We start from the raw sequence: 13,761 nt of genomic DNA on the forward strand, positions 1-13,761 counted from the left end.
TGGGCATGATATTTTTCCTTAAATATTTAATAGGTAGTATAGTATTTTAAGAAATTCTAAGGCACGATTAGTTTCCTTGCAGTTAAGTTTAAACAAAATAATTTATAGATAATTTAATATTTATAAGGCAAAGATAGAACAAATCTAAATGGTGTCACTTCATTGTAGTCAAAAAACTTATGAGACAGTGAAATGAGAGTTGCAATGACACAAATTTTCTTTTCTAAATCTGACACCTTTTGTTTACCATTGGAGTGTCTTTTCACGTGATTTTTCTACACTTCCATGGGATTTTCTTGGGAGGATCAACAGGATGACTAAAGAGGGAGGAGACGGGGAGGGTTAGACATGTTTACAGCTCCTCCAGCATACGCAACTTGTTTCCACCCCAGAGCCTTTGTAACTCACAATTCCCTCTGCTGGGAGAACTCTGCTCAGACCCTCCCAGGGCTTTATCCCTGCCTTGCCTTAATTCTGGATGCAAATGTCAGGACCTTGGAGAGGTTTTCTCTATTCATCTTATTAACAGTAGTGCCCTCCTTTCCTCCCTAGTCATGCTCTGATCCCTTACACTGCTTGATCTTCCTTCATAGCTGTCTTCACTACCCGAAATTATATCCTCTAATTGTTTCATGCTTAGTGTCTGTCTTTTTCACTTTGTCTGGCTTTGCCAGTACCATGAACGTCTAGAACAGCTCCTATTACAAAGCAGTCACTCAAGAATAAATTTTTTTTGATAAATTAGAGAACTATCAATAATAAATTATTGAATAAATAAATAAATGAACAAACGATTACAACTAGATGGTAGGATTTTAAGTTCTCTCAAACTTCAAAATTTTAACAAATACTGAATAAATAGTTATAGTTAAAGCTTTATAATACCTAATTAAATAGTACAGATTCAGGGAATTTCATTAGTTATAGGAACCAGAGAAAACATGTTATAAAATCTTTTTGGTTAGGGAATTAATTGTAAAGCTATCCACCTGCGGCACTAATAATGACTAGTTGTTTAGATATATATGTAAATATTTTTATTACACAAAGTTCTTCTTAACAGTGTATATTATTTTAACAGTTTACCTATTTTAGCAAATACTAATATATACTTTGTTCTAAGTATAAGATTTTGAATGTAGGGAATTCACTAAATTTATATTTTAGATTTTGCCCATTCAAAGATAGGTTTGCTTAGCAATTCAGCATATGATGTAAATCTATTTCTAAAAAAAGTGCTGGGAGAGGTACATTCTACGTAGCAAAAAACTTCCCTTGTTCTGTTGGAAGATACACTGAAGATCCTGTAATAACTTATTCTCTAGAGTATTTAGATACTCTAACAGTGTCTTTGGGTAAGAATACTAAGACCGTATAGGAAAATTATCTAGGGTTTATTTGTACTTTAGCAGGAAAAGGAACTAGAAGAGGTTGCCCTGGGAGCACCTTCCAGTTTCATTTGGGGGCTTATGCGTGTAAGATGCCATTCAACTCTTCTTATTCCTCTCGTATTGAAGAATAAACCACTCTCAAGATCACTTTAATTTTTAAACTCCTCGGCATAATCTTTTTTCAGTCCAGCAGTGAAGAGTGGATAATCAGGAGCTTAAAGATAGCTTATAATACCTATCACTTTTCCCTCTTAAGTCCATTGCCCTTTCTTAAATACTAACTATGGAGCATCTGTGTATCGGTCCCATTTCAACTCCAGGTTTTTCAGAATTAATGTAAACTCTAATAGTGAATATCTTTTTATATAACCCATAACAGCAACAATTTGTCAAGCCATCAAAATTGTAGATCAACTGTGCCTTATATGTACCTCAACTGAAGTACTTATTAGACTTTTCCAATTATTTGTTTCCATGTTAATCTTCCCTATGTTGCTGTGAGCACCTGAGAAATGAGACTGTCATAAACACTTTTGTATCCTACACTTTCCCCAAGGCCTGGTGCATAGTTGAATTTTGATAATCCTTTGTTAAGGAATGCTTGTTATTGTGACAAATATTCTAAATAAATTAATTCTAAAACTATTTCTAAAATTATTCAAAATTAATGTCTATTTTGAAATAAACTGATAATAATATAAAATTTTATAGCATTGATTATTTACAACTGTTATAATTTACCTATTATTTTAAAATAGACCCCAGGAATCCAATGTCCTTAATCCACTATTCACTGAAGAATAGTTTACTAGAGCAGAATGATAAGTTCAAGATTCCATTAAGAAGCTTCCTTGTAGTTCATAGTCATCCTTCTTAGTGCTAGTAGGTGTTTCTTGGCCCACTGGTTGTGTTCTTATAGCATTTAAATTGGGAGATGAAAGAAGGTTTAGCAGAAAATATATAGGTGAAATAATAGCTTAAATAAGTAACAAGAAATTGTGTAAATGTTTTATAAGTTCAAGAAATAACCTGAGATTTTAAATATTTTGAATTTTTTCTAGTTTTTTATTTTGAAACTTTGCATGTAAATTTGTTTCAAAGAAGCCTTTGATCATCTCTGTCTTCTCAAGAGATTCTTCTTTGCTTGAAAAATAAATATAATAATATTAAGTTTGAGTAATATTATGGATTTTTCCTCGTTTTGTTTTCATGTATGTTTAAATATAGAACGTAATAGAATATCTTTCATATTTAGGTGATTGTCTTTGGCAGAATAAAATGTTTTCACTTTTACTATAATTTTAAAAGACATTAATTATTTTAAAATCAGGAGATCTGTAATACCCAAAATCCAGAACAGAAAATGTTAGAGACACCATCATTCAGTACTTGGCTCATGAAAAACAGATATACTGAATTCCACTGTGAAGTATTGATATTCATGATTTCCAATTGTTTTTAAAAGAAGTTTAGTTTTCTTGATATTATCAGTGTGAAAAAAACCCTAATTTCTGTGTATTATCTTTTTCTAGGCAGCTAAACTAACTCAATGAGGGCATTCAAAAATAAATAAATCCCTTGGAAATATTGGAGAGAGGAAGATATTGTGACAACTTTAGTATAGAAATATTAGTATTTATAAACCATCCAGTTGAGAGTTCACAATGAAATCAGATCTGGGTGGGAATAAAACAAAAACAATTAATGCCCCCACCCATTAAAAAAATATCAAACTTTAGAAGTATTTTGGAGCCATGACGTTTCTGAAGGATTACTAGTTGAGAATTTCATTTTTCATTGAGTCATTAATGGCAAGTTTGGTAGATTTCATCAGTATCATTTGAAATTATCAGCAGGCTTACTTAAGCATTAATAAAGTAACAGCTGCTGAAGCAGCAGCTGAATCTACTACTGTTTATGTTTAAATCTTTCTTAATTGCCTCTATTCAGGCCCTACAAGTGTGAAAGACATCGCCATATTTTATAACTCAGTTGCCTAATTTTCACTGTGGTTACTACTTGATTTGGTGAAAAGCAACTAAAGGCATATTTCTCAAATATAAGCTTATGTTTTTGTAAACCTACAGATAGATATTAGGTTGTGTACAGTATATAATATATGCAATTTATAGAAGTTTGAAGTTTGGTTTTGCACATTTACGAAACATATAAATTTAATGTCATCGAACTTTTTTCTTAAACACAACCTAGTGAGTACTAACATAATGGTATGAGGTGATTTCTTGTTTATTATCATAACAAAAGGCCAGTTTATCACAGAGATATTAAATATGAAACATCTATCAGTTATTTATTATTGTTTCAGTTACATCAAAGATAGAAATAATGCATATGGAAAATTTTGATGTCGTTTTTTAACTCTTCTTCCTTCTCTTATATCATTCCAATGTTAACCACATGATCCAGCATCTCTCTTTCGTGCTGCCAGGGACAGAGACCTAAACAGTATCAGTGGACTGAGGTTGCTGGGGTGATGGGAGGGATGAAGGAAAAGGGTGTTTGTCCTAAACATCTCTATTACTGTGTGATTCTTACAACAAAAATGGTACAACAGCCAAAATAAAAGAGTCTTTGGGAGAAAAATCAAAAAGAAGATAAACCTCAAGATTATTCTTTTTTGTAACAAAGTTTAGGGGGATAATGGGAGTAGAATTAGCAATGTTGGTAGTATTATACATCTATTAATTCAATTACAAATATTTATTTAATGACTACTCTGTGCCAGGCACTGTACCAGGCACTGGAGATACAGACTTGGACAAAATAGAGAAAATCCTTACTTAAAGGGGACATCCATTCTATTGGAAGGAAGCCAACAATAAGTGACATAATTTCAGGTCATGATAAATTTTATGAAGAGAAATGAACATGTAGTATGGCAATAAAGAGTGATAGAATGAGTGGTCAGGAAAGATCCCTTTGAGTGACTGACATCAGAACAGACATGTGAATGAAGTGAGACAATAAGCCATATGGATGTATGAGGGACAAGCTTTCCAGGAAGAAGGACTAGCAAGTATAAAGGCCTTGAGACCTCAATATGTGCACACACTTAAAAATTAGGAAGGCAGCTAGAGTTGTTGGAACAAGAGTGACCCAAGAAGGACTGGAAGGGTAATTGGAATTGATGTTGATGAAGAAGACAGGGGCTATCTCTTGTAGCGATTAGATTTTATTCTATGTGTGCTAGAAGTTCTTGGAGGATTCTGAGCAAGAAGTGATAACCCAGGGGCCAGGCGGTGGCACAGCGTTAGGTTTGAGTACTCCGCTTCGGCAGCCCAGGGTTTGCCAGTTCGAATCCTGGACACAGACCTGTGCACTGCTTATCAAGACATGCTGTGGCAGGCATCCCACATATAAAGTAAAGGAAGATGGGCATAGATGTTAGCTCAGGGCCAATCTTCCTCAGCAAAAAAAGAGGAGGATTTGCAGTGGATGTTAGTTCAGGGCTAATCTTCCTCAAAAAAAAAAAAAAAGAAGAAGTGATAATCTGGTAAGTGTTTTGAAAAAGACCCTTCTGGTCTTTGGAGGAAGAATGGATTCTCATTGGGCAAGAATGAAAGCAGGACACCAATTAGGAGGCCACTGCAAGAGTCCAGGCAGTGTGACTAGTGGTGGAGGTGGTGCACCATGTGTACAGAAGATGAAACATGTTTTCCTGAAAGTGCACACAGAGGCAAAGCATTTGATCACATTATACCTTATGAAGAATTTAGGAAACTGTGATATCACTTTTAGGTGACATTAAAATTAATATGCATAATTAACTAGTTTAAATGTCTCAGCTAAATCAGTTAAAATATTTCCAGTTTACTCATATGTACTTACTACTTTAATTATTTTACCATTTTATTAACTGTTTCATATCATCATAGGAGAGAAAACAATGCTTAGAACTGATTTTCTATTGTTAAATTGCAAGAACTTTCAGAAATATGCGTAAGATGTTTCACTGACTGAATCATATATTTTAAAACAATATCATTATGTTCTGTTATCCTTGGGACTTCATAGAGAAGGTTTTCTCAACATGATCAAATTTGGAGTCATTGTGCCATTCATGAAGATATGCTTTGTTATCAATTTTTGTATTAGGTAATTAGAAATTAGACCAATAAATTTTACCATTGTTCTATGAGACTTTAATTAAAGGTTTACTATTAGCTGTATAACTCCATAAAGAGAATTATTCTGTTCTCCCTAGATGTGCAGTTTACTGGAAGTTATCTTAATGTGTAAATAAATCTTATTTCCAGAGAAAATAGGAAAAAAAAATGTTCATTTAAAAATTCTGAGTGATTTTCTCAGAAAATTTTAGCAAGTGAAATTGAAACTGTATTCAGCAAACATTTACTACACAGTTCCTTGGGGTCAGATTTTGTCTGGTGCCCTAGGGCTGTTAAATTGATTATGATAATAGGGCTGAATAAGACAATTTGGAAAGGTTTCACAGAGAATGATAGAATATGAAATTAAAACATTAAATTAGTAAATAGCTACTGCCTGGGCATCTCTGTGAAATTTCCAGGGAAGGATACTTTACCATTCCCTCAATTCAGAGCTCTGAGCTTTGATTGAAGGCAATGTCGTGGGTTTCAAAGTGCTTTTAATATCATGTGAACAGCGACAGTGCAATTACAAAAATACCTACATCCAGAAGTCTCGTATCATATTACTTGACTTAATGCAAAACTCAGAAATAAGACAACATAAAGTATTGTTACATGTTAAATTACATGGTTAAGTTTATAAGTGCTATAAAAATTCACTTAGGAGAAATTACTGTGTATCGAATGTTCAGGGAAGGCTACAACGGAGGGAAAGAACTGGAGATGTGTCTTATAGACTTTGTGGAGTGGAGGAAAGGGAAGATCCTTTTGGCAGGGAAATACAGAAACAACATAGCGGAAGCAATGGGTATGATGCATTTGAATAATTCTACAGAAAAATAGTGGGAAATGAGTATGGTTAAGTCATCTTTGGAGCCATACTTTCCTTAAACTCTCACGATTCTGGTTTTTTCATCTGTAAGAAGCAAATCACACTACAAATTTGGTAGAGCTGTTGTGAGGATTAATGGAATTGATATGGGCAAAGAATATAACTCAGTCTTGGCCCATCATGGACCCATTTAATGCTCCCTACTACTATGATATTTCTTTTTCCTGCTACTGCCATCTCAGGCTTTTGTCGTCTCAGACTCTTTCTTAAAGCAGCAACACAGGTATAATTATTTGGTAAAGCCTTCTCTGACCCGATCAGGTAGAAGTGAGCTCTCCTTTCCTTTGCACCATTCATATAACACATAACCATTTACTTATTTATTTTTCATTGGCTGAAATAGATTTTTTAAAATAATTTTGACCACTGGCTTCTTCTAATGCAAGATTATTCTTTAAAATAAAAAATTGATTACTGAATCTATTTTCATTAAATCATATTAACTTCTATGTACAAAGTTAAAAATTTCTTGGATTATTCAACTTTATCATCAGGCTCTTTTCTCCAACTGCTCAGTCTTTAATAACATGATACTTATAAACAACTTTAACATAATTATATCTTGATTAAATTCCACACTTGTATTATTAAGGGACTTGTAATGAAGTTAGAGCTTATTCATAGAGAATGCTATTATGTATAAATATTCATCTTTACTGCTGCAAGATAGTCCTGAAGTCTCATTGTTTAAATGGATTTTAAAAATATATTTGGTGTGCAATTAGAGACTGATTATTTTTGACAATTGATGTTTGATAAGTTCTGAGCATTTTGTTGTTAATAGTAGCAACCAAGTTCTAATTCATTAATCAACATAACACATTAAATCCTACTAACTGAGAATATGGTTAAAACAACCCATTGTTATTTTTTAATAACTCTAGGCTTTTCTAGAGTAGCTTTAAGTTTGTAGAAAAGTTAGGCAGAAAGTAGAGTTTCCATATGCCTTCTTCTTCCTACCCCTCCCCACACCGTTTCCCTTATTATTAACGGCTTCCGTTAGTGCAGCACTTTGTAACAACTGATGAACCATTATTGATACATTATGATTAGCTGAAGTACATAGTTTACATTAGGGTTAGCTCTTTGTGTTGGACAGTTTTATGGGTTTTGATAAATGCATGCTGTCACGTACTCACCATTACAGTTTCTTACAGAATAGTTTCACTGCCTTAAAAATGTTCTGTGCTTCACCTATTCATCACGACTCTACCCCCCTGAGACCTTTGCAACCACAGATCTTTTTACTGTCTCTAGTTTTCCCTTTTCCAAAATGTCATATAGTTGAAATCATAAGGTATATAGCCTTTTCAGACTGGCGTCTTTCACTTAGCAATATGTATTTAAGGTTCTTCCAAGTCTTTTCATGGCTTGATAGCTCATTTCTTTTTATTGCTGAGTAATATTCCATTATATGGATGTACCACAGTCTGTCGATCCATTTATTTTCTTAAGTTATATTTTAAAGTGTCTGCTTATATCTTTGGTTTCAAATGACTAATTTCTTTTATAATTAAAAGTATTTTAATGTGTCATTTTTTGTCATTTCTTTCTTTTTCTTTTTGGAATAGAAATTTTATTTTAGGCAATGCTGAGTAAACTTTGAAATTTGATGTTTTTGTAATAAATCCTATTAATATATGCCTGTAGAACTGTTACTGAAAGTTTGGTCTCTGATCCCAATGCCAATCCAAATAAAGAGAACAGAGTCTCCGGGTGAAAAAAGAAAGGCTTTACTTTGCCAGGCAGAGGGAGCAAAGCAAGGGCCAGTGCCCCAAAATTGCTAGCTTCCCATTAAGAAATGGATAGGGGTTTTTATTTGGGGTTTTAGGTAGAGGAAGGGGGTCATGGACTTCTTGGTCAGCATTCTCCCTTTGGCCTGTGTCTGGGGCTGCTTCCTGTGGAGGAGACAAAGGATTTCTCAGATGAGTGTCCTTGGCTGTTTATTTCCATGGTGGAAGGTATCTGATTTCAGGAAGCTGAGGAGTTGGGCCTGGGAAGCTTTGGTTTCTTGATAGTCTCTGGACATTAGTTTCTCTGTAAAACAACTTCAAGGTCCTGGGATTAGCCACAACTTTAGTGGGAGCCCAGCGTGAGGTCATCTGGACTTGAACAATTTGTAACTTCTATTTGGCTCTATAGCTCAGGGAGTCAGAGGTTAAAGAAATAAACATTTACCTATGAGTGATAACTAAAGACCCAGGGACCCGGGAATGTGTGCCTTTATTTTTAACCCATGTATGCTGGGTTCACTGTAGGGGAAGGAATATCAGGGCTGATAGTAACTGAGAGCTGGTAACAGAACAACCATTTTGGAATAATATAGTGGTTTTGTTTTAATATATGTTATTTGAATTGCTTCCTAACTTTTGTAAATATATATTATAAATTAAAAAATGTTTTGCCAGTTTAAAGCATACTCCTTTACGTGCTTTATATGGGGTGAAATTTTGCTTTTCATGTGCTTAGGAGAAGGCAAGTTATAAAGTAAAGTGGCACGTAGATGAACTGTGCTGTATATTCAACCCCCAAAACAGGAGCAAGCCACCACTTCATATTGTTCATTTTTTACCTGGAATCTTTGTTCTTAAATTATCACTTTCTTTCCCTAACAAATTTGTTGACTTTTTCAAACCATCTTTACCGCCTTCCCTTTTGTCTTAGAAGAAGTGCTGGCTCCTTCCTGTGGAAAACATTCCATCTGCCTGAACTCTCACCTAACCTTCTAAATTCTCAGAGACTGTAATCTGCTAATGACCCTCCTTGCTTCTACATATTTCTCATTCCATGTCTACAAACTTTTTCATAGATGAATGAATGAATAATGTCTCCATGATTCCATTCCTGGTTTCTGAGGTGCATGTCATGGTTAGCTCTAAGTACAGATTTCAATAGCTTGGGTTTATGTCCTGGCTCCAATGCTCAGTTAGCTCTACGACAATGAACAAGTTTTCTAACTTCTCATAGTTTCAGTTTCCTTATCTGAAGATGGGAATAACAGTAGGATTGTGTAAGGATTAAATGTGATAATTCATGTAAAGTTCTTAGCACAGTGCCTGTTGCATAGCAAATGCGTAAGGGCCATTAGCAATTATTCTTGTTAAATTGATATTTTCCTTGATTTATGAATATGATGATACTCTCCCCAGGACCCTGAAGACCTGTTTTTCCTTCCTAATTTTTAGAGAAATTTCTTTCGCTCTCCCTTGCTACTCTCAAAGATACTCTATCCAAGCATCTGAATGCTCCCTCTTCCCCACACACCCCCAACACACAAATGCATACAAACACATACCCTGAATAATGCCATCAACAAACTCAGTCTCTTTGAGAAGTTTTTTTTTAAGTCCTGCATCAATCTCTGAGGCAAGGAAACAGTATATGCCTAATTTCATTCTTTTATACATTTTTCTGTAGCTTTCTACAATGAGTATTTCTTATATATTCTCTGAAAGCTTAGTATGTTTATGAAAATAAAGAGAACACAGAAATATAGCTTTCCATCATAGATGTCAATAGATGCTTTTGTTATTTTAAAATATTGTAATTATTTCTTTCAATATATTAAAGCTTAACTTTGTCCCTGACAGATGGTTATAAAATGATGAGTGAAAGCATTAGTGATTTAACATATTTAAGCTACCGTGGAAAATTAGCAACTTTGTAAAAATTGAAAAACTCATTTCCTAATGCGATTTAGGCAAGGATGCAAGGATTTTCACTAAATGATATAAAACAAATTAGAGGAATAAAAACAAAACTCAGGAACAGTAAACACAATCATATTAGAAGATGATTTTCACAATGTTAACTATTTAAAGACTAACCTTTTATCTATAGTTTTAAAACTAGAACAAATGTTTTTTGATTATCAGCTAAATAACTTGAGGTAGTTATTATTACGATTTAGAATTTGACCAAAGTATTTAGAAAATCACAATTGATATTATATGGTTTTAAAAGTTTAGATTAAAAGTAATTATGAGAAGTTTCAGTAGCATAATAATTCAAGTACTGAATGTACAATAATTTCTTCGTTTTTTCCATCCTATGTAGTTTTTTCTTTCTATATCTACTTGCAAGAAATGCTGGTTTGCTAGTCTAGAAGCACCTAGAATTGAGTAGCAGAGTAAATCAGATGCTTCACTTCAGAGTGAAGAATGCTTTAATTGTTAAGGTAATCATTATTGAGACAATTCTCAAGTGTAAAATCTTTGTTCTGTTTAATTTGGCTGCTGACTTCTTTCTTGTGACTTAGGACCAATTTTGTTTTTCTATGTGTCTCTCTACAGAAAGCTGACCTTGCAGTTGCTCCACTGGCTATTACCTACGTTCGAGAGAAGGTCATCGACTTTTCCAAGCCCTTTATGACACTTGGAATAAGTATTTTGTACCGCAAGCCCAATGGTACAAACCCAGGCGTCTTCTCCTTCCTGAATCCTCTCTCCCCTGATATCTGGATGTATATTCTGCTGGCTTACTTGGGTGTCAGTTGTGTGCTCTTTGTCATAGCCAGGTAACATGCTCACTTTTGTGATTTTTTTGGCAATTGTTACCTCCTTTTTCTAACTAATAATTGTCAAAAGTCACAACCAATTTTACTGTTCTTTTTCTTTATTTCCCATCGGGTGCTGTAGACTAATGAACTATTAGGAGTCACAGAACTTTCTAAAATGTACTATGATGCCTTTTTGGGCAGAAAGCATGCTGGTTGTGTCAGTGAGCTATAAGTGTGGTAGAGTTCAGAGTCTAAAAGCAGTCCAAATCACTATGATATAAAAATATTTCCTCATTTTGAAGATTTCTCTTTAACCAGAGAGCAAAATAGTATGTTTTACTAATTTGATTAACAAATCAGTCATAAGAAAAACCAAATGGTAAAATTTAAAAAGCTTTTTTTTTTTTTTTAATGAACCAAGGCTAGTTGAAAATAAGCCTTTTAGGGATAAAAAGACTACCATGATTCTCTACATAAAATTTTTTTCTTTCACAGAACAAATATGTCCACACAAAAAACTGCCTTATTTTCATTTACATGTAGCATATATTTCAATCATAGCATCTGAAACTCAAATGCCTAACTGAAAAAATACATAGTTTTATATTTTTATAATGGCCTTTAAAATCTATGATATGGCTCAATCTATTTTGATTTTGCCACTTTACTGTTACTCTGAGCTGGAAATTCATAATCATTTTTCATTTATGCTTACTTCACTATCAAATTTTCAACAGTTAGATCATTTCAATATGATTTAGTTTACCTTTTGCCTTAATTAATAAAATTAAGACTCTGTCTCAGGACTCAGAACTCTATTGTTACTCTAATGACCTTAAAAGCCACATATTCATTATAGTCTTTGCACTTTTTATTCTGTCAGATATCAAAAAGATAGCTCTTAATCCAAGATGAATTAGAATTCTACGTATAAATTTTTCATGTTTATAAAAATACTTATAAAGTATAACTATAAACATATTTTTCCCCTATCATCAAAATTAAATATTACATATCTGGGGTTTTTCAATTATGTTACACAGGTTCTTCTGATTATCATTAAGGATATTTGTCCTTCCTTGAACATATTCTTTTTTCAATGAGGTCATGTATGTTTTCCTAGCAGTAAAGCAAGTTTTGTTCATTCAATTAAAAAAGGAATAAAATCATTTATAGAAGTAGCATAATATTTTTTTATGTATTTACATTTTTACGTATTTATACACAGATGTTTTTGATATATTTACAAATAAATATTCCACAAATGTGTAATTTTCCATCTAATTGGTTCAACATTAACACTTGAGCTCTTCAAACAATTATCATTTGAATTTGGCTGAAAATTTGTATTGGAACCATATAGACATACAGCATTTGTAACTGTATGGTAGATCAAGTTAAAATTTTTATTTGAAGTTTAGAGTTCTTCCCCAAAAATGAGAATTTGGAGTATGAAGTTCATAAACTTTTAGCCCCAGCTTTTTCCATATCTTGTGAAAATAAAACAATCTTCTCATTTTTTAGCATCTGTGGACCAGTTACTTTTTTTTGTAGTGACTAACACAAGCCATCCTGTTTTATATGTTCAGGGAAATGAGTTCAAGGATTATAGCTAAATAATTCAATGGTTAGAGAACTCTGCAGCCTGCCCACAGGGAAAACAGAAAAATAAATTCTGCAAAGTATAGAAAAGCCTAAGTATAGAGAAGTTTGCAGGAACACCTGTTCCTTCTTAATCAATTCATGAGAGTTCCTGGGAAGATGATAAACAAGCCTAGTGAAAAGGGTCCTGATACAATTCTGAGGCAATTGTGTGGGCATCAATCAAGCTGAATTATGTCTAATCACAGTTTCTAGGGGATCTTAGAGACTATTGAGTTACCTTAAATTCGTTTTAGGAAATTTAGATATTTTTTAATTTTCTGAGCACAAATCTTCTGAAATTAGATTCAAAAGCAAATAGTGAAATATCTGGATTCTTTTCTAGCTTAAAAGTATATTTGCAAATAGAGACATGTGGTATGGATATGCACTTATATAACTTTCAAAATGTTTCTGTAACTCTCACTTTGATAAACCATCAAATAATATAATAATATAGTATCTGTATAGTTATGGTAATCTGTAGTCATTTTGCATAAAAGAAATACATCCATGTCACTCTATTTGAGAACATAAAATGAGCTAGTCTTCCATTATTTTAGTGACTTTAAATTTTGGAATATTCCTGTTATATTTTATCATTAGTTATTAAATGAATGGATTTGAGCATGATTCTATTATAGCATCTTATTCAATGATGTGAAAGATCTCACACAGTTTAAAAAATTGTGTAAAATTTTCATTTATGGACAAGTTAACAGCTATTCTATGTAATAAACAATGTTAGATATCTTATATTAAGTAATGAATAATATTAACTATTCTTGGTAAAAGAATACCAAATATAAAAATAAATTATTTATGGATTATCTCAGAATATTTTGTTCAATTCTCAATAATGTGATAATCTTGTATAAATACTACCATACTAAAAGAACACACACTAAAAACTCAGATTAACAGAAAATTTCTTGAATAGAGTCCATTTAAATTGTAAACTGAACTCCTAAAGCTAAATTAATAGTATTGAGCTCTTACTGCCACTAAAGTTGGTGATGTGCAAATGCAGATAAAATTTTCAACTTTTAATTATAGAACTTAATTGCTAATTTAAATGGAATCATGATATTTGATATCAATTCAAAATAAATGTAGCATTTTGATTTTACATATGAATAAAGATTATGTCACGTCATGTAGAGATCACTGATGAACTTACGAACATCATTATTGATGGCAAAATAGATA

General features: G+C 32.9%; 1 protein-coding gene across 7 annotated transcripts in view; it reads left to right on the plus strand.

The window, feature by feature from the left end:
• Positions 1–13,761, plus strand: part of GRIK2 (glutamate ionotropic receptor kainate type subunit 2) — a 632,212-nt gene that overhangs the window by 458,722 nt on the left and 159,729 nt on the right. For all 7 annotated transcript variants that reach the window (XR_011522008.1, XR_011522007.1, XM_070556749.1 and 4 more), the window contains exon 12: positions 10,706–10,929. Coding sequence is in view for 5 of the 7 variants with exons in the window: in XM_070556749.1 (XP_070412850.1) it covers positions 10,706–10,929 (224 nt within the window). In the remaining 2 variants the exon portion in view is untranslated. The remainder of the gene's footprint in view (positions 1–10,705; positions 10,930–13,761) is intronic.

Source organism: Equus przewalskii, chromosome 9 (genome assembly GCF_037783145.1).
Source record: "Equus przewalskii isolate Varuska chromosome 9, EquPr2, whole genome shotgun sequence".
NCBI classification, from domain to species: domain Eukaryota; kingdom Metazoa; phylum Chordata; class Mammalia; order Perissodactyla; family Equidae; genus Equus; species Equus przewalskii.